Genomic DNA, 27,423 nt, shown 5'->3' on the forward strand with positions numbered 1-27,423 from the left:
TCATTAGAAAACCCTTTTGCAATCATGTTAGCACAGCTGAAAACTGTTGTTCTGATTAAAGAATCAATAAAACTGGCTTTCTTTAGACTAGTTGAGTATCTGGAGCATCAGCATTTGTGGGTTCGATTACAGGCTCAGAATGGCCAGAAACAAAGAACTTTCTTCTGAAACTCGTCAGTCTATTCTTGTGAGAAATTGCCAAGAAACTGAAGATCTGGTACAATGCTGTATACTACTCTCTTCACAGAACAGCGCAAACTGGCTATAGAGTTAGGATTAGGTTTAGTTTTAGGGTTAGGGGGTTGGGGTTAGTGTTAGGGAAAATAAGATTTTGAATGGGAATACATTTTTTGGTCCCCACTTGGATAGTAAAACCAACCTGTGTGTTGTATGTGTATGTGTGTCGTGGGTGTCTGTGTGTGTTGACAGTCCTTCTCTGGTTCCCTTTATAAACACACACTTGGTTACTCTACCCCCATGCCCACTCTTTACCTCAATTACCAGTAAAACTATCAATTTCACCCCCCCCCCCTTACCTCAATTACTAGTAAATTGATCCAGTTTGGGCTTTTAAATGACATTACGAGGACCTACACCCATTTCTCCCTAATGTATTTTATACATACAGTATGCAGTCTACACTGACATAGTATGTCAACAGTGAGTGTAGGAGAGCACAGTCCAAGCTTCACTTCTCTATTCCTGAAAGCCTTCCATAGCCTGTGGCTTTTACCATTACGTCAGTCTGTCTGTCTATACAGGAATCCCATTTGTGTTACTAGTCGAGACTTAACTCTGTCAACATTGTATCTGGTGGCAAACACGGAACATCCTAGCCTATGTTACTGTCCTTTGGGTCGTAGAATGTTACTGTGCCTGGTTTAGTAAATGTATGCATAGGCCTATCGAGAGCATTGCTAGTCTTTTATTGTTATGTTTATTACCTTGCATACTTCTAGGAGGGTAATAATGTCTCTGTAAGACATTGGTTTACATTATACAGTCCTCTGCCCCATAAACTACAGTTTTCTGTTTCTAGACCCCTAAGCTGAAATAGAGAGAGAGAGGGAGAGACAGAGACAGAGAGAGAGAGAGGGGGAGAGAGAGAGAGGGAGAGAGAGAGAGACACAGAGAGAGAGAGAGAGAGGGGGAGAGAGGGAGGGAGGGAGACAGAGACAGAGACAGAGACAGAGAGAGGGGGAGAGAGAGAGAGGGAGAGAGAGAGAGACAGAGAGAGAGAGAGGGGGAGAGAGAGAGAGGGGGAGAGAGGGAGGGAGACAGAGACAGAGACAGAGACAGAGAGAGGGGGAGAGAGAGAGAGGGAGAGAGAGAGAGGTCAGCTACCACTCCAACAACCACTTCTTCTCTGAACAATGCTTGGCTGTTGTTGTTTACAAAGAACAAGGGAAAAGAGCCGAGTGTAAAAATAAGGCTACATATTCATGCAAATACTTATTCAGCCCAAACTCAATGAAAACCCTCTTTGACAACATTGGTTAAGTCAGCCTCCATCACAATTTCATTGTCAAACGTTAGCACTTGCTTGCTTCAGCTCAGTGTCCTCAAAATCAGGACTACGTATTGTAGCCTCCTCTAACTAGGCCTATTTTCTGTCACTAGTAAGCTCATACCATATTTGGTCCCACATTAAAATAATCCCTGACATTTATGGATTTAGGTTGGGAGATAATTGCCATTTTTGCCATTCCAATTGAGCCACAAATGTAGCTTGGCAGTTGGCACCACTGTGTGAATTTGTGCCAAGCTGGAGAGGCCAGGAATAACTGACTGTAGGGAAGGGAGGGTACACTGGCATCTCACTGGCATCTCCGTAACCCAACACTGGTTTCTATAACCAGTCTGTCTTAACGTGGACTAATAGGGAGCTCTTCAAATAGCTGGGCTAATTTTCATCATGTATATAGGCTAAGTCTTGACAGTTTATCACTGTAAATATGGATTAGGTCACTGCGAAACTAGTTTTTAGGTGTTACTTCCCTATTAGAGCTGAAGTGGTTGGAAAGAGAGCCAAAATGAGCACATAATTGTGATATGAGAAACACCCACACACTCATACAGACGTTCATATGAAGTACGTATGTATCTACGCACACACCAGCTTCCTTGTAGTTTGAGTTTCAATGATGTGTACAGTAGGCTATAAAGACACCCCCCCCCCCCCCCCACACACACACACTCACCTATCTGATCCTCGGGTATGAGTGATTCGATGGGCGGGTCCAGTTCGGAGCTCTGCGTCAGGTAGGCCTTCATCTGGGTCATGAACTGTCTGAGGGTCTGCAGGAGGTCTAAGCCTGACGTATGACACCCCTTATTCTCCTGTACAAAACTGATATAATCCTGAACCAGGCATCCAAAGTAGGAACTCTTGTCCCTGGAGAGCTCTGCTATCCTCCTCACGGCTCGCCTTTCTGGGGTCATGAACGTTCTGAAGACTCCAGAAACTTTTCGGAAGCTCAGCGCAACTTTGACCCCGACTCCGACCCCTCTCCGGCGGGCTTTGAAGGGAGGACGAAGGCCCTGGTCCAGGTCGTTCTCCAGGCTGACGCCGTAGTCTTCCTCTTCTTCGTCACAGAGGTCTTCGTCCTCGCTGCTGTCCTCATTGTTGCCAAGGTGATGCCGTAATCTGAGAGGGGGGCTGGCGGGGAGGGAGAGGGGAGGGTGGGAGTAGTCCAGAGAATCTGAGGAAGAGGTGGAGATGGACATGTCGCTCAGCCTCCCCTCTTGTCCCTCTCGCCTGGGGGTCTTACCCGGAGGGCTGGGAGGGCTACCAGCACCATTTCCCACTATGGAGGGAGCGGGTATGGCCGGTGCCTGGCACGGGGGAAGCTTGGCACGGGACAGAGCCTTGGCGATAGTCTCGTCATCAAGAGCGATGTGGCACCGGTGGGCGTCGATGTCAGGTTTTTTGGGGCGTGGGGGAGGAGGGTGTTGAGGGTGATGGTGGGGCACAGGGATGGCGGCGCTGCTCGTCGTCTTTTTGGAATGGCTGCTGTGCCTGGCACCCATGGGAGGGCGAGGGGTGGGGCGAAGGTTCTGATTGGATGAGGGTTGCAGTGGTTGCCTGGCGACAACAATGGCTGCGGGCGTTTCGGGCATGCTGCTCTTGGGCTTCTGGGGAAGAGGGGTGGGGGGAGGGGGAGCTTGGCGGCGCTGGGAGAGGGAACGGGGGGGCGGGGGCCGAGGGGGGCGTGACTTCCTTTTCACGTTGGGGTCCGTGACAGGGGCCGAAGACGTCCCACCGGTAGTTCCCGGGCTGGGGGTGGAGTGTGTGACGTAGGGGGAAGGAGAGGTGGAAGAGGATTGAGGGTCTTCCTCAAGCCGCCGGTGAGTCTGGAGGAAGAGGGGGTTGACGAAGCAAAGAGCCCCGTTGGACTGGCTTCTCTCCAGGCGAGAGGAGGTGGAGGAAGGGGGAAGAGCTGGAGGAACGCTGCTGTGGCGAGTCACACTCTGTTTCTCTTGTGTCCTCTCTGCACCCTGGTTGTCACCGTCTCTGTCAGGGCGCTGTGGTGGAGGGCGAGAGGGAGAGGTTGTCCTTCGCAGGCTGCCTAGAGCAGAGTGCCAGAATCCTAACAGGAGAGAAGAGATTAGGAATCATTAACAGAGTCCACACACTGTATACATTGAAAAACCTCCAAGAGCTGCCTAACCACAACCTGACCCAATAACACTCAACGTCATGATAATCATTCAAACAGACAGACAGACACCTTCATACCTTCATGCACAGACACATACCTTCATACACAGACACATACCTTCATACACAGACACATACATACCCTCATACACAGACACATACATACCCTCATACACAGACACATACATACCCTCATACACAGACACATACATACCCTCATACACAGAAACCTACAAACCGCCTAGCCCTAACCTTGACCCAAACACACAAAAAAAAAAGCATAAACACCCACAGGAACTACCATCAACACCCCTTTCCCACTTACTTTATCCTCCAGTTCACTGACACATCCACAATATAGTGCAAGTAGCACTGTAGTTAGGCAGTCAACCTTTTAATATCCCTCTCTTTCTTTCTCTCTTTTCCTGTGATCCTACGCTCTTCTGAGGCAGCGGAGAATGTGGTGAGCTCAGCCCTGCATCGCCCAGCACTGATTCAAGAATGCTGTCCTGACAGACACACACCCAGAGAGACAGAGAGACGGACAGGGAGTCACACATGCAAATTCCACAGGGGTGGTGGGAGGAGTCTATACACTGGATAGGCCTACAGTAGTGTATAGGCCCTCCTCTTTCCTGATCGCCCTCTACCTCCCTTCTGTTTGACCGAGTTTCCTGCTGCAATGCAGGACATTGGTTTCCGTTACGATCGTCTCTTCTGTTTTTTCACATGTATCGACTGAATCAGTCTGTTGTTTGCTGGCACTTGGTACACAAGTCTCTGTGCTAACTCATCCAGACAAACAATCGCACATTAAGAAATACTTTACAGAATAACGGCATTCATGTAATAAAATCTACAGACTGTTATAAATGATTCCATAAGTCACTTTAGAGGACTGCGAAGCACGTTCTGTATGCATTGAATTCCACAAACACACACACACACCCTCTGCACAGCAACACACCTGGGACGATAGAGACCGAAGGAGCTATGTCGGGCACCGCTTCAAAGGTCTCGTCATACCTCTCTAGCCTAGGGATGGAAAAAACTCGGTGGTATTGATGAAATGCCCACTTGAGAAACATGACCTCTGGAGCTAGACTGAGACAGGCAACCTCTCTATGCTCTTTACCCCACCCAGAGTGCACTCATCCTGGGCTGGGTTTAGCAGTGACCCCACAGGGAATAGCCTGGATGGATCTCCTGCAGAGAGCTTTACTGATAGTTCAAAGGACATTTCTTCCTCCACTACTTTCTGAGCCTTGGACAGACTTTGTACCCAGAGCTAAATTGTGTGTCAGTAATGTATTCATAAGCTTCGGTAATGGAGTATACTGCAACAAAGTGTGTCTGTAGTGAGTGAACAAACTCAATTCAGTAGGGGGAACCATGTCCGCTATTCCCTTCATGACCTCGAAGTTAATATGAATAATTAATGAACTACCTTGAAATGACTTAGCCGAGTCAAAGTCTGCTGCCCTTGGAAAAACCAAAACAATATCCTTCGTGCCCCCTGAGAGAGAAAATACCCATTATGCATTTCTGTACAGGATTTACTGCAGTGTCTTAGCTAAAAGGCTCAGCCTTTGCTGTAAAACACGGGCGACACACACAATATAACATAGATGTCTTGAGACGTGTCTGCAAAGATTCCAGAACATAGACACAAATATCCATTTGAAATAGAACCTGTCCAATGGAGAAGGGAGTTTCCCTAAATGATTGTGTCAGCATACTAAGAAAAGATCCTCATGTAGACTGACTGACTGACTGACTGACTGACTGACTGACTGACTGACTGACTGAGACTGACTGACTGGCTGACTGACTGACTGTCTCTCTCAAACACACACACACACACACACACACACACACACACACACACACACACACACACACACACACACACACACACACACACACACACACACACACACACACACACACACACACACACACACACACGAGGGGTCAGAGTAAGCCCGTGACTGATGTGTGTGCCTGCGTCCATGCCTGTGTGTGTGTGTTCGTGCCGTGTGTATAATTCTCCAGTCACCACACCCTCCTCCTCAGCCCTGGAGGAAACTGACTCACACACTGGAGTTACAACAGAAGGAAACTAAGAATATCATGACAGAGTGACTAACTAAACCTGCCATGGAACCAGACCACACCGGTCAGCATGAGCTAACTAACATATAAAACTAATAGACGGTATCAGTAGCCGCAGCACCTGTACACATAGAAACGTCACTCTGTGGAATGAGGGGCTTTTTTTATGTTATGCATGTATGTACTCAAGGAGACACAGCCCATTTGGATATACTGCCTTCAACAATATGAAAAACATTTATAAATAAATACAATTATGCTGTTTCCTTCTATATCAATTTACTATCGGATAATTGATGTGGATATCATTTTTATGTCTCTGTGTCCAGTAGTTTCACTAGCTAATGCTAATTTGCGTTAGCGCAATTGCTAACTAGAATTAGCGCAATGACTTGAAGTCTATGGGAACAGCATGCTAGCTGTTTTTGTAGACTTCCAGTCATTGTGCTAATTCTAGTTAGCATTGGCTCGCGAAACTACCTCTAACTTCCTTCATACTGGACGCAGAGACATATAAATGGTATCCACGAGTTCATCAGACCCTGGGGAAGTAAATAAAGGCCTCATTGCCAGAATCCTAAACTATGCCTTTAAGCAGAGAAGAAAATAGAGTTGATCACATTCTACCCATCTATTACTGTCACGTTCCTGACCTGTTTTCTGTTGTTTGGTATGTGTTTAATTGGTCAGGGCGTGAGTTTTGGGTGGGTAGTCTATGTTATGTGTTTTCTATGTTGGGTTAATGGGTTGCCTGGTATGGCTCTCAATTAGAGGCAGGTGTTTGGCGTTTCCTCTGATTGAGAGTCATATTAAGGTAGGTTGTTTCACATTGTTTGTTGTGGGTGGTTGTCTCCTGTGTCAGTGTATGTTACGCCACACGGGACTGTTTTCGGTTTTGTTTGTTTGTTCGTTTTATGTAGTCAGTTTTCCTGTTCAGGCGTTCTTCGTGTTTCATGTGAGTTCGTCGTCCAGGTCTGTCTACGTCGTTTATTGTTTTTGTATCTATTCAAGTGTTCGTCGTGTTTTCTGTTTTGTTTATTAAAAAATCATGTCGTATCAAACCGCTGCATTTTGGTTCAATCCCTGCTCCTCCTCTTCGGATGAAGAGGAAGAGGAAAGCCGTTACAGAACCACCCACCAACAAAGGATCAAGCAGCGGTGTAACGGGAGAGAGAGACAGCGCACGAAGGAGGAATGGACATGGGAGGATGTTTTGAACGGCAAGGGTTGCTACACATGGGAGGAGATCCTGGCTGGAAAGGATCGCCTCCCATGGGAACAGCTGGAGGCAGCTCGGAGAGCGGAGGAAACCGGAGAGAGGAACCGGTGTTATGAGGGGACGCGTCTAGCACGGAAGCCTGTGAGTAAACCCCAAAAATTTCTTGGGGGGGGGGCTAGAAGGGAGAGTGGCGAAGTCAGGTAGGAGACCTGCGCCCACTCCCTGTACTTACAGTGGAGAGCGAGAGTACGGGCAGACACCGTGTTACGCAGTAGAGCGCACGGTGTCTCCTGTACGTGTGCATAGCCCGGTGCGGGTTATTCCACCTCCCCGCACTGGCAGGGCTAGATTGAGTATTGAGCCGGATGTCATGAAGCCGGCCCTACATATCTGGCCACCAGTGCGTCTCCTCGGGCCGGCTTACATGGCACCAGCCTTACGCATGGTGTCCCCGGTTCGCCTACATAGCCCGGTGCGGGTTATTCCACCTCCCCGCACTGGTCGGGCTACGGGGAGCATACAACCAGGTAAGGTTGGGCAGGTTCAGTGCTCAAGGGAGCCAGTACGCCTACACGGTCCGGTATATCCGGCGCCACCTTCCCGCCCCAGCTCAGTACCACCAGTGCCTGCACCACGCACCAAGCCTCATGTGCGTCCTCAGAGCCCTGTACGCACTGTTCCTCCTCCACGCACTCTCCCTGTGGTGCGTGTCTCAAGCTCAGTGCCTCCAGTTTCGGCACCACGCATCAAGCCTCCTGTGCGTCTCCAGAGCCCTGTACGCACTGTTCCTTCTCCCCGCACTCGCCCTGAGGTGCGTGCCCTCAGCCCGGTACCACCAGTTCCGGCACCACGTACCAGGCCTACTGTGCGCCTCAGCACGTCTGAGCCATCTGTCTGCCCAGCGCCGTCTGAGCCATCTGTCTGCCCAGCGCCGTCTGAGCCATCCGTCTGTCCAGCGCCGTCTGAGCCATCCGTCTGCCCAGCGCCTTCTGAGCCATCCGTCTGCCCAGCGCCTTCTGAGCCATCCGTCTGCCCAGTGCCTTCTGAGCCATCCGTCTGCCACGAGCCATTAGAGCCGCCCGTCTGTCCCGAGCCATTAGAGCCGTCCGTCAGTCAGGAGCCGCTAGAGCCGTCCGTCAGTCAGGAGCTGCCAGAGCCGCCAGAGCCGCCAGCCAGTCAGGAGCTGCCAGAGCCGCCAGCCAGTCAGGAGCTGCCAGAGCCGCCAGCCAGTCAGGAGCTGCCAGAGCCGCCAGCCAGTCAGGAGCTGCCAGAACCGCCAGCCAGTCAGGAGCTGCCAGAGCTGCCCTACAGTCATGAGCTGCCCTACAGTCATGAGCTGCCCTACAGTCATGAGCTGCCCTACAGTCATGAGCTGCCCTTCAGTCATGAGCTGCCTTTCAGTCATGAGCTGCCCTCCAGTCATGAGCTGCCCTCCAGTCATGAGCTGCCCTCCAGTCATGAGCTGCCCTCCAGTCATGAGCTGCCCTTCAGTCATGAGCTGCCCTACAGTCATGAGCTGCCCTCCAGTCATGAGCTGCCCTCCAGTCATGAGCTGCCCTCCAGTCATGAGCTGCCACTCAGTCCGGAGCTGCCACTCAGTCCGGAGCTGCCACTCAGTCCGGAGCTGCCACTCAGTCCGGAGCTGCCACTCAGTCTGGAGCTGCCACTCAGTCCGGAGCTGCCATTAGTACAGAGTTGTCCCTCTGTCCTAAGCTACCTCTCTGTCCGGAGCTACCTCTCTGTCCGGAGCTACCTCTCTGTCCTGAGCTACCTCTCTGTCCTGAGCTACCTCTCTGTCCTGAGCTACCTCTCTGTCCTGAGCTACCTCTCTGTCCTGAGCTGTCTCCTCTATGTAGGAGGGGCCTTAGTGAAGGTTCCTGGACCATGGTCGGGGGCGAGGGTCGCCACTCAAAGGACGCGAAGGAGAGGGACAAAGACAGTGGTGGAGTGGTGTCCTCGTCCACCGCCGGAGCCGCCACCGCGGACAGATGCCCACCCAGACCCTCCCCTTGAGTTGTAGGGGTGCGCCCGGAGTTCGCACCTTGAGGGGGGGGTTCTGTCACGTTCCTGACCTGTTTTCTGTTGTTTGGTATGTGTTTAATTGGTCAGGGTGTGAGTTTTGGGTGGGTAGTCTATGTTATGTGTTTTCTATGTTGGGTTAATGGGTTGCCTGGTATGGCTCTCAATTAGAGGCAGGTGTTTGGCGTTTCCTCTGATTGAGAGTCATATTAAGGTAGGTTGTTTCACATTGTTTGTTGTGGGTGGTTGTCTCCTGTGTCAGTGTATGTTACGCCACACGGGACTGTTTTCGGTTTTGTTTGTTCGTTCGTTTTATGTAGTCAGTTTTCCTGTTCAGGCGTTCTTCGTGTTTCATGTGAGTTCGTCGTCCAGGTCTGTCTACGTCGTTTATTGTTTTTGTATCTATTCAAGTGTTCGTCGTGTTTTCTGTTTTGTTTATTAAAAAATCATGTCGTATCAAACCGCTGCATTTTGGTTCAATCCCTGCTCCTCCTCTTCGGATGAAGAGGAAGAGGAAAGCCGTTACAATTACTGTAGTACCTGCTCCTAGTTGGGCAACCTCCTCCAGGTCCTTCTGAGTCTTGGAGGCTGCAATGGCTTCTGGGAGATTCAGGGTGAAAGGAAGGACGTCCCTGAAAAGAGAAGAGAGAGAATAATCCAACTTTGTCTATAATGTCCAACAGATATTCTGGAGATTCCGAGAGTGGACTTTCCCAGCCTGTATCTCCTCCTGCTAGCTACACCTGTGTTCTGTCCTCAGGGTGGGTGATGTCACAGGGTGGTAGAAGGGGTTTGTCAAAACAAACACAACAGCCTGAACACCAGAGCGACCGGAGCAGAGAGATGAGGAAGAGAGTGACATCACTGTGCCGTTACTGTCAACTCAATGCCAACTAACAGAGCCTTGAGGCCTCAGCTGGTGAATCTCTTCACTAGCAATCACAATATGCTGACAAAAACATTCCTTTTACTGTCAAATTGAATATGCAAGTTATTGAGGATATTTTCCCTACTAGGTCTCTGGTTATTAATGAACTATAACTCAGGCCTGGAGGTTTTTCCTAGTCACGTCAAGTGAATAAGAAAAACTCCTACCGCTAATGATAGTAAAGTATATCATTATATTCTGTATTTTTTAATGTTTAGGTTTTATTTCACAGATTGAAACTGTGTTGTGCTGTGTTGGGCATTACTGGGTATTACTGGATATTACTGGGTATTACTGGACATTACTGGGTATTACTGGACATTACTGGATATTACTGGATATTACTGGACATTACTGGACATTACTGTATATTACTGGGCATTACTGGACATTACTGGACATTACTGGATATTACTGGACATTACTGGATATTACTGGGCATTACTGGACATTACTGGACATTACTGGGTATTACTGGACATTACTGAACATTACTGGATATTACTGGACATTACTGGACATTACTGGATATTACTGAACATTACTGGATATTACTGGACATTACTGGACATTACTAGACATTACTGGACATTACTGGGTATTACTGGACATTACTGGATATTACTGGACATTACTGGACATTACTGGACATTACTGGATATTACTGGAAATTACTGGATATTACTGGACATTACTGGACATTACTGGATATTACTGAACATTACTGGATATTACTGGACATTACTGGACATTACTGGATATTACTGGACATTACTGGACATTACTGGGTATTACTGGACATTACTGGATATTACTGGTTATTACTGGGTATTACTGGACATTACTGGACATTACTGGACATTACTGGATATTACTGGAAATTACTGGATATTACTGGACATTACTGGACATTACTGGATATTACTGGACATTACTGGATATTACTGGACATTACTGGGTATTACAGGGTATTACTGGACATTACTGGAAATTACTGGATATTACTGGGCGTTACTGGGCATTACTGGCCATTACTGGACATTACTGGACATTACTGGAAATTACTGGTTATTACTGGACATTACTGGACATTACTGGATATTACTGGGTATTACTGGACATTACTGGACATTACTGGACATTACTGGAAATTACTGGATATTACTGGGCGTTACTGGGCATTACTGGACATTACTGGACATTACTGGATATTACTGGACATTACTGGGTATTAATGGACATTACTGGGTATTACTGGGTATTACTGGACATTACTGGACATTACTGGACATTACTGGATATTACTGGATATTACTGGACATTACTGGATATTACTGGATATTACTGGACATTACTGGGTATTACTGGATATTACTGGACATTACTGGACATTCCTGGACATTACTGGATATTACTGGACATTACTGGACATTACTGGATATTACTGGACATTACTGGATATTACTGGACATTACTGGGTATTACTGGACATTACTGGACATTACTGGACATTACTGGGTATTACTGGATATTACTGGACATTACTCGACATTACTGGGTATTACTGGACATTACTGGGTATTACTGGACATTACTGGACATTACTCGACATTACTGGACATTACTGGACATTACTGGATATTACTGGGTATTACTGGACATTACTGGACATTACTCGACATTACTGGGTATTACTGGACATTACTGGGTATTACTGGATATTACTGGACATTACTGGACATTACTGGGTATTACTGGACATTACTGGACATTACTGAACATTACTCGACATTACTGGGTATTACTGGACATTACTGGGTATTACTGGATATTACTGGATATTACTGGGTATTACTGGACATTACTGGATATTACTGGGTATTACTGGACATTACTGGACATTACTGGATATTACTGGGTATTACTGGACATTACTGGACATTACTGGATATTACTGGGTATTACTGGACATTACTGGCACAATGGCACAGTGGCACTACTTTCCTTTCATCTACTTCCCTGACCACAGGGGTTTTACGTCATTCCACTTGTGGGGTATTGTTGTATGTTTACTGTAAGTTGGTGTTTTGTCATTATTGGACATTACTGACATTACAGTTGTTTAATGTTTTGGTTTCTATTTCTCAGTTGAAACAAAGTTCTGACGTGTCTTTCACTCTGAGCTGTCTGTCTGCCCAGCTGGCATGAAGCTGGTCTAAAACCAGAAGTGAGAAGTCGGCAGTTGAGACAAGCTATGTCCTGAGTGCTTACTGCTTACTTAACACATGGTACCCGATAGTAAATCTACAGGTTATGATCTTATGGACAATTTTTTACTTCGCTATGCTGCTCTCCAGATTGCAGCTCCACTGAAATACATATTTAATTGGTCACTGGAAAAGGGGATGTTTGCAAATGTATGGAAGCATACTAAACTGTGTTCAATCTGGAAAGACTGCAAAGAACCCATTACTCCTGCCAATAGTCAACCAATTAGGATACTCCCTTCACTCAGTAAGATATTGGAGGGTATTGTGAGTAGACAAATATGGGAGTGCATGGAAAATAATGATCTGATTACAGCCAATCAGCATGCTTATCGCAAAAACCATTCCACTACCACTGCATTGGTTGACATGACTGACCAGAAGCTCAATGTTATGGATAATGGTAGATTTGTGAGTGTACTATTTTTAGATTTTAGTGCAGCATTTGATTTAGTGGATCATAAAATAATTTTGACGAAATGAATGCATTATGGTTTTAAGGAGGTAGCATTGAATTGGGTACAGTCATATCTAACTGACAGGAAACAGTCCACCTCTATCAATGGTTCATTTTCTTCCCCTCGTGCTTTAAACTGTGGAATACCGCAGGGCAGCTGCCTTGGGACACTTCTTTATTTCATATATACCAACGACCTTCCTTATGCCTTATCTGAAACTCAAGCTATTATATTTGCAGATTATACTACAATTTATACCGCAAGACAATCGGTTCAACAGGTACAGCAAGCTTTACAAGGAGATTTGGAGAATACCAGGGAGTGGGTTTGCCGGAACAAACTTGTTTTAAACACCAAGAAAACCAAAGTTATGTTGGTCTATTCCACTAGGAAAAGGGAGTACAAATTGAGGAAGTTGCAGAAACCAAACTACTAGTAGTGCAGCTAGACAACTGCTTATCATGGTCGTCTCAAATAACTCATCTATGTAAAGAACATTTTAAAACAGCATGCATGATCAGAAGGATAGATACATATTTACCGGGAAAGATTCTTAAGCAAATAACACAAGCATTAATTGAGAGTCAGGTGAACTACTGTTCTGTGGTCTGGGGAAATGCAGCATCAAGTGAAGTTAGGAGGCTGCAGAATGCACAGAACAAAGCAGCAAGGATTGTTTTAAGGTGGAGATATGGTTCTTCTGTTGCAGTCATGCGCAGTGCTCTTGGTTGGTCATCAATCAACAAGATAATTGAAAAAAACATGCTTATTTTATTTCATAATATACATTTAAAACAGCCAAACTCTATTCACAACGGTTTTCAGTTGGTAAGAGACAGACATTTAGTAAATACTAGGAATAGATTGTCCACCATCTATGCGTTATCCAGACAGAAAAGAGAAATAGGCAAAATAACATTTCGATTTAGAGCAATAAAGTAATTGAATAATTTAACTGAGCAAACCAGAAACGTTTCAATATATAAATTCAAACAATACTTTAAAACCAAATATAATACATAGGAAAGTTGTGCTGGACTATGGTAGATGAAAAATCAATATATCTTTTTAGACTGAGTATTTATCGGGTCAATATGTTAGTGTATTATGTCTGTTTGTAACAGTGTATTAATTATATGTGAAAATGTGTTCGTATTATAAATTGTATTTTAATGTTTAAGGACTCTTGGAAGATTAGTCCAAATGAGGACTAAAAGAGATCCAAATAAATAAAAAAAATAAAAAAACACAATGTTATTTCCATCCACCCATTTCCATGCAGTTGCTGTAGCTCTCATTGCAGTGGAATGACAACAGAGGGATGAATGACAGAGGGACGGAGGGAGTGGGGATAGGGTGGCGGAGGGAGAGGGGGACGGAGGGAGGAGAGAGAGAAAGAGAAAGAGAGAAAGGGAGAGAGAGAGACAGACAGAGAGAGAGAAAACTTTGAGAACATGACTGTACCTGCTGATACAGTAGAAGGCCACCAGGCGAAACAGGTCTGCAAAACTGATCCCAGATCCTTCCAGAGAAAAGGCTGCAACCAGAGGAAGAACACAGAGAACACATCAAAACTGTTCAGACTTTATTACGAGGTACAGCCACATTTAGTCTTGGTTAGCTTCCAGCTTCCACTGGGGTGGCAGGGTAGCCTAGTGGTTAGAGCGTTGGACTAGTAACCGCAAGGTTGCAAGTTCAAATCCCCGAGCTGAAAAGGTACAAATCTGTCGTTCTGCCCCTGAACAGGCAGTTAACCCACTGTTCCTAGGCCGTCATTGAAAATAAGAATTTGTTCTTAACTGACTTGCCTAGTTTAATAAAGGTTAAAAAAATAATCTTGAAATATATAAGGAATTTCTCCCAATAGTTAGGTTAATGTCCATTCTATTATACTACTTAGCAGGCATGCCCATTACATTTAATTCTAAGTAGTTGGATATGCTAGTTCGGACATTGAACCATTTGAGGCTAAATCCAACCCACATTCAAAAGGCCAAACCAGGCCAGGGAAGACACTTCATGTTGACATTCAAAAGGGGAAAATTCCAAGACATCCAACGTGCACATCTGGTATGTCATCATTCATCTGGTATGTCATCATTCACCTGGTATGTCATCATTCCCCTGGTATGTCATCATTCAGCTGGTATGTCATCATTCACCTGGTATGTCATCATTCATCTGGTATCTCATCATTCACCTGGTATGTCATCATTCCCCTGGTATGTCATCATTCCCCTGGTATGTTATCATTCACCTGGTATGTCATCATTCATCTGGTATGTCATCATTCACCTGGTATGTCATCATTCACCTGGTATGTCATCATTCATCTGGTATGTCATCATTCACCTGGTATGTCATCATTCACCTGGTATGTCATCATTCACCTGGTATGTCATCATTCATCTGGTATGTCATCATTCATCTGGTATGTCATCATTCCCCTGGTATGTTATCATTCATCTGGTATGTCATCATTCATCTGGTATGTCATCATTCATCTGGTATGTCATCATTCCCCTGGTATGTCATCATTCATCTGGTATGTCATCATTCCCCTGGTATGTCATCATTCATCTGGTATGTCATCATTCCCCTGGTATGTCATCATTCCCCTGGTATGTTATCATTCACCTGGTATGTCATCATTCATCTGGTATGTCATCATTCACCTGGTATGTCATCATTCACCTGGTATGTCATCATTCCCCTGGTATGTCATCATTCATCTGATATGTCATCATTCACCTGGTATGTCATCATTCACCTGGTATGTCATCATTCCCTGGCACTATTACTATCCCATTACTCATGAAGTTGTTTTGTTGTAACCCCAACGGTGCAGTAAAGTACCAGAACTGTACATGTCTCTGGAAAGAGAACACACCCAATAGATAATAGCCAAACGCTACATGAGATTTTCCCTGCAATAAATACAGTGTGTCTGTGTCAAGGCATCACTGTTTTATAATCAAGATTAGCCCTTTGAGCAATGTGAGAGTCACATTTTTCAGCAGTGGTGGAAGCGTGAAACAAGTCAAAGGAATCATCTATGGAACGCAAACATAAACGAGAGTGTGTGTGTGTGTGTGTGTGTGTGTGATTGTGTGTGTGTGTGTGTGTGTGTGTGTGTGTGTGTGTGTGTGTGTGTGTGTGTGTGTGTGTGTGTGTGTGTGTGTGTGTGTGAGAGAGAGAGAGTTTTGAGGTAAAGGCAGGATGTGACATGGTTAAAGGTACACTACCGTTCAAATGTTTGGGGTCACTTAGAAATGTCCTTGTTTTCCATGAAAACATACATGAAATGAGTTGCAAAATGAATAGGAAACATAGTCAAGACGATGACTATAAATAATGATTTTTAATTTAAATAATAATTGTGTCCTTCAAACTTCGCTTTCGTCAAAGAATCCTCCATTCGCAGCAATTACAGCCTTGCAGACCTTTGGCATTCTTGTTGTCAATTTGTTGAGGTAATCTGAAGAGATTTCACCCCATGATTCCTGAAGTACCTCCCACAAGTTGGATTGGCTTGATGGGCACTTCTCACGTACCATACGGTCAAGCTGCTCCCACAACAGCTCAATAGGGTTGAGATCCGGTGACTGTGCTGGCCACTCCATTATAGACAGAATACCAGCTGACTGCTTCTTCCCTAAATAGTTATTGCATAGTTTGGAGCTGTGCTTTGGGTCATTGTCTTGTTGTAGGAGGAAATTGGCTCCAATTAAGCGCCGTCCACAGGGTATGGCATGGCGTTGCAAAATGGAGTGATAGCCTTCCTTCTTCAAGATCCCTTTTACCCTGTACAAATCTCCCACTTTACCACCACCATAGCACCCCCAGACCATCACATTGCCTCCACCATGCTTGACAGATGGCGTCAAGCACTCCTCCAGCATCTTTTCATTTTTTCTGCGTCTCACGAATACTCTTCTTTGTGATCCGAACACCTCAAACTTAGATTAGTCTGTCCATAACACTTTTATCCAATCTTCCTCTGTCCAGTGTCTGTGTTCTTTTGCCCATCTTAATCTTATCTTTTTATTGGCCAGTCTGAGATATGGCTTTTTCTTTGCAACTCTGCCTAGAAGGCCAGCATCCCGGAGTCGCCTCTTCACTGTTGACGTTGAGACTGGTGTTTTGCAGGTACTATTTAATGAAGCTGCCAGTTGAGGACTTGTGAGGCATCTGTTTCTTGTGAGACACTCTAATGTACTTGTCCTCTTGCTCAGTTGTGCACCGGGGCTTCCCACTCCTCTTTCTATTCTGGTTAGAGCCAGTTTGCCCTGTTCTGAGAAAGGAATAGTACACAGCCTTGTACGAGATCTTCAGTTTCTTGGCAATTTCTCGCATGGAATAGCCTTCATTTCTCAGAACAAGAATAGACTGATGAGTTCCAGAAGAAAGTTTTTGTTTCTGGCCATTTTGAGCCTGTAATCGAACCCACAAATGCTGATTCTCCAGATACTCAACTAGTCTAAAGAAAGACAGTTGAATTGCTTCTTTAATCAGAACAACAGTTTTCAGCTGTGCTAACATAATTGCAAAAGGGTTTTCTAATGATCAGTTAGCCTTTTAAAATGATCAACTTGGATTAGCTAACACAACGTGCCATTGGAACACAGGAGTGATGGTTGCTGATAATGGGCCTCTGTACGCCTATGTAGATGTTTCATAAAAAAACTGCAGTTTCCAGCTACAATAGTCATTTACAACATTAACAATGTCTACACTGTATTTCTGATCAGTTTGATGTTATTTTAATTGACAAAAAATGTGCTTTTCTTTCAAAACTATGGGGTAAACTATGTACAGTAGCTAAATGTGCAATAAGTAAACACTCAATTTGCAAAAGACAATTCATCATTTGGTTTAGGTACTAGGCCGGGCCGTCATTCTAAATACAATTTTTTTTCTTAACTGGAATGTTAGGATAAATAAAGGTTAAATTAATTGAATTTAATGACTAGGTTGTGTGTTGTACTATAGCCAATCAGGAGTGTTAGCTAGGCTTTGGGACGTCACTGCTGGATGAATAGAGGTTTAGTAAACAAAATAAATAGGCTGCGCGCTGTTCCATTATGACACTCACTGTACTGACTCTCTCTGACAGGGAAGTCACAGACGCTGGCTCCTCCTGAGGCGTCATCATCACTGACCCTTAGAGACAGAACTTTCCTCTGAAGAGTGCATGACTTCCTCACCAGGAATACCTGGACAGGAGAGAGACAGACAGGTTCATTAAGGGTTGACCTTTCAAAGAGTCACATCAGTGACATCCCTAATCCACATGTTCACACCTGTCCATCAACTTTAATCACCTTTTCTGTTCGTATTCTAAAATTATAATGTACAAGCCCGACAATAACAAAGGTCATACTGTGACCTTATGACTCTTGAACCGTGACCCTCTCACCCCTGGAGGCTGCTGCAGCAGTATACGTGTGGCCTCCGTGTCACTGAGCGTGAGCAGTAGCCACACGGGATGCGTGTGCCTCAGTCTGTCCAGCACGCTCATCCGCCTACGCAGGGAGTCGTACCCAGAATCCCTTTCACCACTGGTGCCAGCGCAGGGCGAGGACTGGAGATAAACTCCGCTCACCTCCCTCTCCAACCTGATAGAGAAAGAAAGGGAGAGAGAGAGAGAGAGAGAGAGAATGTGTGAGTGTGTGTGAGAGAGAGAGAGAGAGAGAGAGAGAGAGAGAGAGAGAGAGAGAGAGAGAGAGAGAGAGAGAGAGAGAGAGAGAGAGAGAGAGAGAGAGAGAGAGAGAGAGAAGAGAGAAAATAAGGCACTGTCTCCATCTTCTGGTGAAAGAGTACATGATGCAGGGTCCCACAAAGAACCATCTAGGATGTGAATAGCGACGCAAAAAAATGTAGTCTACTATCCCTTTCTTTTGCCTCACTCAAGTCTCCCCATCACTAAATGTCTGTGTTGTTACTCTATTCAACTACATTGTTGAAACAAATCACAACACCTTATACTCAAACATTGACAAAAATGTGTACTAAGAGTCCTAATAAGATAAAGAAGCAAGAAGAAGAGGATGAAAGGAGGAGAGGAGGATTGGACTTACCCCTGTAGAACCATAGGGTCCCTGTCCTCTGTTGGGGAGGTCTGGACCATCTCTTGCTTCAGCTCCCCTATCTCCAACGCAAACGTGTCTATCAGCTACACACAGAGGAGGAGAGAAAGAGAGGGAGTGAACGACTGTACATGGGAGAAGGAGAGAGGGACTAGGTCAGAGACAGAGGGAGAGAAGGAGGAGAGAGTGAGAAAGTGAGAGCAAACGAAACAGATTTTGTGAGTAAGATGGAGAGAGAGATAGAGTGATCAAGGTAGAGGTAAAGAATGAAAACAGACATTGAGAAAGGTTGAAAGTAGAACGAAAAGAGAGAGGTAGAGAGAGAGAGAGCAAATGGAGAAGTGTCCCTCACAAACAGATAGGGAGGCACAACATGAGAAAGCCAGGAGCAAGGAAATGGTTAGTCACTTTTCCTGTGTATACCTCACTTCCCTCCTTGGGACAGGAAACACAGAGACAACCCCCCCCCACACACACACATGCATACTACTGACAGTAAACACACGCACGCACGCACGCACGCACGCACGCACGCACGCACGCACGCACGCACGCACGCACGCACGCACGCACGCACACACACACACACACACACACACACACACACACACACACACACACACACACACACACACACACACACACACACACAAACACACACACACAAACAATCTCTCTATCTCTCACAGATACAATAAACACGTTAGTTAACAAGGCTAAACGTCTCCTAATCTAATCCTTATCTAGGGAAGCGTAAACATCTGGATGATAGCTAGCTATGCTAACACAAGGTGCGTCCCAAAATGACACCCTATTCCCTATGTAGTGTACTACTTTTGACCAAAGTCCAATGGACTCTTTTTCCCCACTACATAGGGAATAGGGTGCCATTTGGGATGCAGTCAAAGAGAGGGACACAGAGGAAGGAGGAAGTGACTCAGGCCAACAGTGTTTGATGGATAAACCTCCATCTTATCTGACAGGCTATTTCCATAGTGAAGATAAATCTGCCCCCCCCCATTGGTCTACGATGACAACAAAACGAAATATGTTGTTGCTTGTCAAACTATATTTCTAGGGTTTGACACCATGGGTGCATATCAATAGTCTTAAGAGGCTTTCTCTCCTTGTCTCAATTCCTCCTTTCAGGACAAGTATGCTTTTAAGGTGTTTCTCTCACTAGTTTGTGTTTCTACATAAGTGAATATGAAGGTAAGGAGACAAGGAAAGAAGGGAAGCCTGTAGGTTCTTACAAAACTGTGTTACATAATCTGACCACTAGGTGGAAATATTTCCCACACCACAGACCCCCTAATCGTTTGTTCTGAGTAGAAGTCGCCAATAGTCACAGATCTAGGATCAGCTTACTGTTTCCCAAACCTATCATGAACGATTTGTGGGGAAAACACAAAATTGACCTTAGATCAGCTAATCTATTCCACTCCCCATAGCTGCACAGTCCAGACCACTGTAACCACTAACCACAGACCACTGGTTCCCGCTGTTACTACACTACACCAGGGACTATGTGGAGCCAGCTCTGTCTCTGTCTCTGGTGGTCTGACTTCTTTTACAACGTTAGTCAGCAAAGACAGAGCTGAGTATAGTTCTAAACTGAAGAGAGAGACAAAGAGAGAGGGAGAGAGAGACAGAGAAAGACAAAGAACGACAGTGTCTGAAAGAGAGAGAGACAAACAGAGAGGGAGAGAAAAAGAAAGAGGGAAAGAGAGAGAGAGACAGAGAAAGAACAAGAGAGTCTGAAAGAAAATTAGACAGGGAGAGAGGGTGAGAGAGACCCCTCTGCCAGAAAATGAGGTCAAATTAACACATGTATTATGAAAGGTCTTCAATGATCTACTCTGGGCATAGTGCCCTGCTATGGAAGTAAATGGCAGCATCAACACAGGCCCTGTTTCAACCCAATGACTTTTATAGAGGACCCACTTATATATTTTATTTAGCGAAAGCAAAGTCCCTTAGCCAAGCGATTGCTTCCGGTCCTGCTGTGTTGACGGTGAGTAGACCTCCACTGGGTTTGTAAATTTGACAGACTTCAAAAATGTGGTGCATGGTTTGCTCCACCTCACAGGCACATGGGGGGCTTGCTTAATGCCTCTGTAGCCATGAGGTGCTTTGGAAGGCTCATATCAAGTGCTTTCATGACTCACATCAATACCATGATCCCAGAAACCCTAGACCCGCTCCAATTTGCATACCGCCCTAACAGATCCACAGATGATGCAATCTCTATTGCACTCCACACTGCCCTTTCCCACTTGGACAAAAGGAACATCTATGTGAAAAAGCTATTCATTGACTACACCTCAGCGTTCAACACCATAGTGCCCTCAAAGCTCATCAATAAGCTAAGGACCCTGGGACTAAACACCTCCCTCTGCAACTGGATCCTGGACTTCCTGACGGGCCGCCCCCAGGTGCTAAGGGTAGGGAGCAACACATCTGCCATGCTAATCCTCAACACAGGGGCCCCTCAGGGGTGCGTACTCAGTCCCCTCCTGTACTCCCTGTTTACCCATGACTGCACAGGCAGGCACGACACCAACACCATCATTACATTTGCCGATGACACAACAGTGATCCTGATCACCAACAACAACGAGACAGCCTATAGGGAGGAGGTCAGAGACCTGGCCATGTGGTGCCAGGACAACAACCTCTCCCTCAACGTGATCAAGACAAAGGAGATGATTGTGGACTGCAGGAAAAGGAGGACAGAGCACGCCCCCATTCTCATCGACGGGGCTGTAGTGGAGCAGGTTGAGAGCTTCAAGTTCCTTGGTGTCCACATCACCAACAAACTAACATGATCCAAGCACACCTAGACAGTGGTGAAGAGGGCATGACAAAACCTATTCCCCCTCAGGAGACTGAAAAGATTTGGCATGGGTCCTCAGATCCTCAAAAGGTTCTACAGCTGCACCATCGAGAGCATACTGACTGTTTGCATCACTGCCTGGTATGGCAACTGCCTGGCCTCCAACCGCAAGGCACTACAGAGGGTAGTGCGTACGGCCCAGTACATCACTGGGGCCAAGCTTCCTGCCATCCAGGACCTCTATACCAGGCGGTGTCAGAGGAAGGACCTAAAAATGTTCAAAGACTCCAGCCACCCTAGTCTTAGACTGTTCTTTCTGCTACCGCACGGTAAGCGGTACCGGAGCTCCAAGTCTAGGTCCAAGAGGCTTCTAAACAGCTTCTTCCCCCAACCCATAAGAATCCTGAACATCTAATCAAATGGCTACCCAGACTATTTGCACCGCCCCCTCTTTTACACCGCTGCTACTCTCTGTCATTATCTCTGCATAGTCGACTCTGTGCATAGTCGACTCTGTACCGGTACCCCCTTTATATACTGTAGTCTTGCTATTGTTATATTACTGCTGCTCTTTAGTTACTTGTTCCTTTTAATTCTAATTCTTATTTTTTAAACTGCATTGCATTTCAATGTAAGTCTTGTTGTATTCGGCACATGTGACTAATAACATTTGATTTGGCGAGGCATGGGCCTGTGGACAGTCCTGAACCTATTGAGGGTGGACCACTCCTTCCTGGGGAGGTTGAAACTACTGGTGCCCAGGAAAATGCTGAGGAAAAATAACACATATCCTTCCCTCTCTCTCTTGATCTATCTTTCTCTCTTACTCTTCATCCTCCTCTTTCTGTCTCTTCTTTTCCCATTTTTATCAATCACATCGCGTTGGATACAACGCTTTTTCCCTCTCTCACTCTCTTTCTCTTTCCACCCAGTCTTTCTCTCTCTCAGGAGGGCTGTGTCCAACAACAATGTCGTCATTAATTCTAGCTCTTTAATGAGTGCAGATTCGGAGGTAAGCGATTCTCTGCATGGGCTGAAGTTAAAGCCATGATGATGGAGTCAAGGGGAAACTATGCTGTTTTGACCTACAGAGAGCGCTTTCACTGGGGCTAGGAAGAGTGGAGAGAGGGAGAAAGAGAGAGAGAGAGACGGGATGGAGAGACAGAGGGAGAAAGAGAGAGAGAGAGAGAGAGAGAACGGGGGTGACGGGGAAACAGAGAGAGAGAGAGAGAGAGAGAGAGAGAGAGCGGGGGTGACGGGGAAACAGAGAGAGAGAGAGAGAGCGGATGGAGAGACAGAGGGAGAAAAGAGATAAGAAGAGACAGTACAATCTCACGTCTATCTGTCAGTTTATCCATTTACTCCGTAAACCTCCGTAACTCTTTACATTGCACACATCCATAACCTCGTCTCAATTCTCTATTTACTGTAGACACCTTGTGTAAACGTTATCAACTTAAGCAACAGTATATGGCTAAATATACAACAGTTACAGTAGAAGGCATCCCTCTATTACCGGATATTTCGCGGATAGCACACTGCAGTCATGAAGATTGGATAACAGAACGATTATGACAGGACGATTGGATAACTCTCAGAGGCAGTTAGTGTGGTCTGACTAGAGGGAGAGATGACGGGACAGGATACTGATGGAAGAAACAGCAGCATGAAACTAAGACGGACCGTGCTCATTATGTCTCTAGGAATAGACCGTGTTCCTAAAACAACGTCCTGAAAGGGTTTAACCAGAGGCTGCATAAAGGGCTGACAACTACTCCATGGTGTGTGTGTGTGTGTGTGTGTGTGTGTGTGTGTGTGTGTGTGTGTGTGTGTGTGTGTGTGTGTGTGTGTGTGTGTGTGTGTGTGTGTGTGTGTGTGTGTGTCTTTTATGTGTATGCATTTGTCATGATTCCAACGACTGCAGCAGGCATTCTTCAATCCTCACACTCTCCATCTGTCCTCAACTTGAGCGCTATTACACTATGTGGCAACACAAGATAAACCTTGGAACAAAAGTAAGCTAAAGAATAAACTGAAGAGTAGACTTAACTTACCTTAAAGAAGCTTCCTCTCCTGTCCGTATGACAGTCTGGTCTGGGCAGCGTAGCAGACATGCTTAGGTCTGAGTCTGTGAGTCCGTCTGAGTCCTGCACTCTCAGAGAAAAGGGTACGGTTAGGGTACAGTATTTTTCCCTGGGGTATGTACCTTCAGAGGTACACATATGAGCTCACATGGCACTGTTCGGTACCTTTTAAGGTACATGTGTGGATAATCTAGTATAATGGTACCTTTTAGGGTACATGTGTGGATAATCTAGTATAATGGTTCATTTTAGGGTACATGTGCGGATAATCTAGTATAGTGGTAACTTTTAGGGTACATGTGCGGATAATCTAGTATAATGGTAACTTTTAGGGTACATGTGCGGATAATCTAGTATAATGGTACCTTTTAAGGTACATGTGCGGATAATCTAGTATAATGGTACCTTTTAGGGTACATGTGCGGATAATCTAGTATAATGGTACCTTTTAGGGTACATGTGCGGATAATCTAGTATAATGGTACCTTTTAGGGTACATGTGCGGATAATCTAGTATAGTGGTAACTTTTAGGGTACATGTGTGGATAATCTAGTATAACGGTACCTTTTAGGGTACATGTGTGGATAATCTAGTATAATGGTACCTTTTAGGGTACATGTGCGGATAATCTAGTATAATGGTACATTTTTATACAATCATCAGAGGTATGGCTTAGTTATTTTTGGCCACCCGTGATTTTGAAACGTTGTACAAGTTTAAGTGGTCTGTGGTTATGTTAGTTCAAGTGTGATCATGTCCGCTGCCAGTTCTGAAGTCTTTATAAAGGCAACATGAACGCATGCGACAATAAAGAGCTGTAATTAATATTGGAGCAACCTTAACCAAACACTGAGCGACCTTATCAATAGGTATCTCTTGGCTTACTGGTTAAGGTGTTGGCTTGGCAGTTGCTGGACGCAGGTTTGAATCCCGGTCGGCACAGCCCACCAAATTCGCTAAATTGGTGTCAAAAGTGGGATGGCGGAGAGGCGTGTACACATGAGGGCCTTGGTATAGAGAAGTGGTACATTTTTGCCATCTGTCCTGAACAAATGACTTTGTCACTGTGGTGGTACCTTAAAAAGGCAGATTTCTATATGTTGTCTCTTTTAAGATACAAACTGCAAGACTACAATTACAAACCTACAAATAATGGAACAGTGGACATACCTTACAGGGTACCACTACAGTGACAAGCGTTTGTACACTTTAAGTACAATTCAGTACTTTTTTTCTGAGAGTGTATATGGAGTCAAGCACGAACACATACAGTTGGTGGTGGGGCTGATGGAAATTCCGTTTCTGGACACATTGAGAGAGCAGACAGGGAATTGTTGTTCTTCTTCTTATAAGCTCTACCAGGACAGTATGAAACTCTCTCTGTCTCTCTAATGTAATATCATCACCTACATCCCCTCGTCTTATCTCGTCCCTTTCTCTCTTGTCTTTGTACTCTCTCTAACAAGAGTAAGCTTAACTTACCTTAAAGAAGCCCCAGCTCCTGTCCATATGACAGTCTGGTCTGGGCAGCGCAGAGTGCAGTGTAGATGGCAGCGTAGCAGCCATGCTTAGGTATAGACGTCTGTGTTTAGGTCTAGACGTCTGTGTTGACGTCGGCCGGAGTCCTACGGGGTCAAACAAACAGACAGACAGATTAGCCGTGGTGAGACTTGAGAAAATTCCATCTATGGCCACAGCAAGTCAACAAATTGTAGAGGCTAGTAGGATAGTATCAAACTCCTTCCCTCTCTCTGTCCCTCTAGCTAGCTTTTTCCCCATGTCCTTTCATTTAATCTATTTTCCAGCAATTACAGCCATGGTTCCAACATTGTTATTCCTCTCCTTTTTCCCATAGTAAGTTAATACAGGCTGTTTGGCCTGTTTCAGTCTTCCAGTGAACCTTGATGTACCCTTGATGTTACAATAACTTTTAATTTCCTCTCCCATAGACCAAACAAGGGCGTTCATCAACAATTTTATCTGCGCAGGTTAGCGTTTTGTCATGAATATTCTTCTGGAGGCAGCTCTGCAGAATGGTCACTAGCTGGCACAGCTATAAAGTCATAAAGTCTGATTTTAAACCTAACCCTAACCTTAACCCTGCGCTTAACCACACTGGGTAAAGCCATTTGAATTCAATCACTTTTTGACAGCATTCCTTTTGATTTAAACTAAACATTGCATGTCATTTTGTTTTACCTCAATTTTCAAAATATTTGTAAACTCCGATTTTTCGTATTCGCATATGGTGTAGCTGTCACGCCCTGGCCTTAGTTATCTTTGTTTTCTTTATTATTTTAGTTAGGTCAGGGTGTGACATGGGGGATGTATGTGTTTTGTATTGTCTAGGGGTTTTGTATGTTTATGGGGCAGTGTCTAGTCTAGGTGTATGTATGTCTATGGTTGCCTAGATTGGTTCTCAATTAGAGACAGCTGTCTATCGTTGTCTCTGATTGGGAACCATATTTAGGCAGCCATATTCATTAGGTAGTTTGTGGGTTATTGTCTATGTGTAAGTTGCCTGTGTCTGCGCTTGTCATTATATAGCTTCACGTTCGTTTTGTTAGTTTGTCAAGTGTTCTTCGTTTCATGTCATTAAACGTAGAATGTATTTATATCACGCTGCGCCTTGGTCCTCCTCTCTTCAATGTTACGACGAACGTGACAGTAGCTTAGAACATATTTTACACCATCTGAGGTTTTTGTGTTGTGCCTGCTGTCACGTTCCTGACCTGTTTTCCTTTGTCATGTATTTGTTTTAGTTGGTCAGGGCGTGAGTTGGGTGGGTTGGTCTAGGTTTGATTTTCTATGTTGGGATTTTGTGTTCGGCCTGGTATGATTCTCAATCAGAGACAGGTGTCAATCGTTGTCCCTGATTGAGAATCATACTAAGGCAGCCTGGGTTTCACTTGTGTTTTGTGGGTGTTTGTTCCTGTGGAGGTTTTTGTTGCCACACAGGACGGTTTCGGTTTTGTCACGTTGGTTGTTTTTGTATTTTGAAGTGTTTTGTTGATTTTCATTAAAAGAATGAACACTAACCACTCTGCGTTTTGGTCCCCACCTTCTGTCAGCGAGGACAGCCGTAACACCTGCCATCAGTTGAGACACAACATGCTCTTGAATACAGGGACGGTGTCATATTTTGGCTGATAAATGTATTAAAATGGGATTCAAATAAAAATGTTATCTTTCCAACCCTGATGAATACAGCTTGCCTGTCGAAACGTTGGACATTACATTTTTTGCATCTGAGCTCTTAGAGTGCGGCTCTCCTTTATTTTCATGTTTTCCACTCCGCTAGCCAGCACCTTGCCTAAATAGGTGTGTGTTTCTTTTTCCTCTAGATCTTTCAAATAGTACCACAAAGATGGTTGGAGGTCCACACATCAGAGAATGTTGTCTTGAAAGGGAATATCTGCTGTTTTAAATTATTAGTGTAAACCTTCCATAGGAAACCTATTCAAATCATAGAAATATAGACAATAGAATTGATATGACTATTTTAGTTGACATTTGACAGTGGGTGACGGCGGTCATCTTTGTGGTAGTAATTAGTAACTCAATCATCAAGTTTGCAGATGACACAACAGTAGTGGGCTTTATTAACAACAATGACAAGACATGCTACTGGGAGGAGGTGAGGGCACTCGGAGTGTGGTGTCAGAAAAACAACCTCTCACTCAACGTCAACAAAACAAAGGAGATGATCGTGGACTTCAGGAAACAGCAGATGGAGCACTCCCCTA

At 45.1% G+C, this 27,423-nt stretch overlaps 1 protein-coding gene across 2 annotated transcripts in view; it reads right to left on the reverse strand.

Moving 5' to 3' along the window:
• The window catches only part of LOC120032403 (ras and Rab interactor 2-like), a 50,015-nt gene that overhangs the window by 10,365 nt on the left and 12,227 nt on the right, over positions 1 to 27,423 (reverse strand). For both annotated transcript variants that reach the window (XM_038978482.1, XM_038978483.1), the window contains exons 2-9: positions 25,160 to 25,302; positions 23,647 to 23,739; positions 18,748 to 18,842; positions 18,087 to 18,285; positions 17,763 to 17,883; positions 14,132 to 14,204; positions 9,555 to 9,646; positions 2,202 to 3,590 (exon numbers count right to left, since the gene is read on the reverse strand). In XM_038978482.1, coding sequence (XP_038834410.1) covers positions 2,202 to 3,590; positions 9,555 to 9,646; positions 14,132 to 14,204; positions 17,763 to 17,883; positions 18,087 to 18,285; positions 18,748 to 18,842; positions 23,647 to 23,739; positions 25,160 to 25,302 — 2,205 coding nt within the window. The remainder of the gene's footprint in view (positions 1 to 2,201; positions 3,591 to 9,554; positions 9,647 to 14,131; positions 14,205 to 17,762; positions 17,884 to 18,086; positions 18,286 to 18,747; positions 18,843 to 23,646; positions 23,740 to 25,159; positions 25,303 to 27,423) is intronic.

The sequence above is a fragment of the Salvelinus namaycush genome, chromosome 39 (genome assembly GCF_016432855.1).
Source record: "Salvelinus namaycush isolate Seneca chromosome 39, SaNama_1.0, whole genome shotgun sequence".
In the NCBI taxonomy this organism is placed as follows: domain Eukaryota; kingdom Metazoa; phylum Chordata; class Actinopteri; order Salmoniformes; family Salmonidae; genus Salvelinus; species Salvelinus namaycush.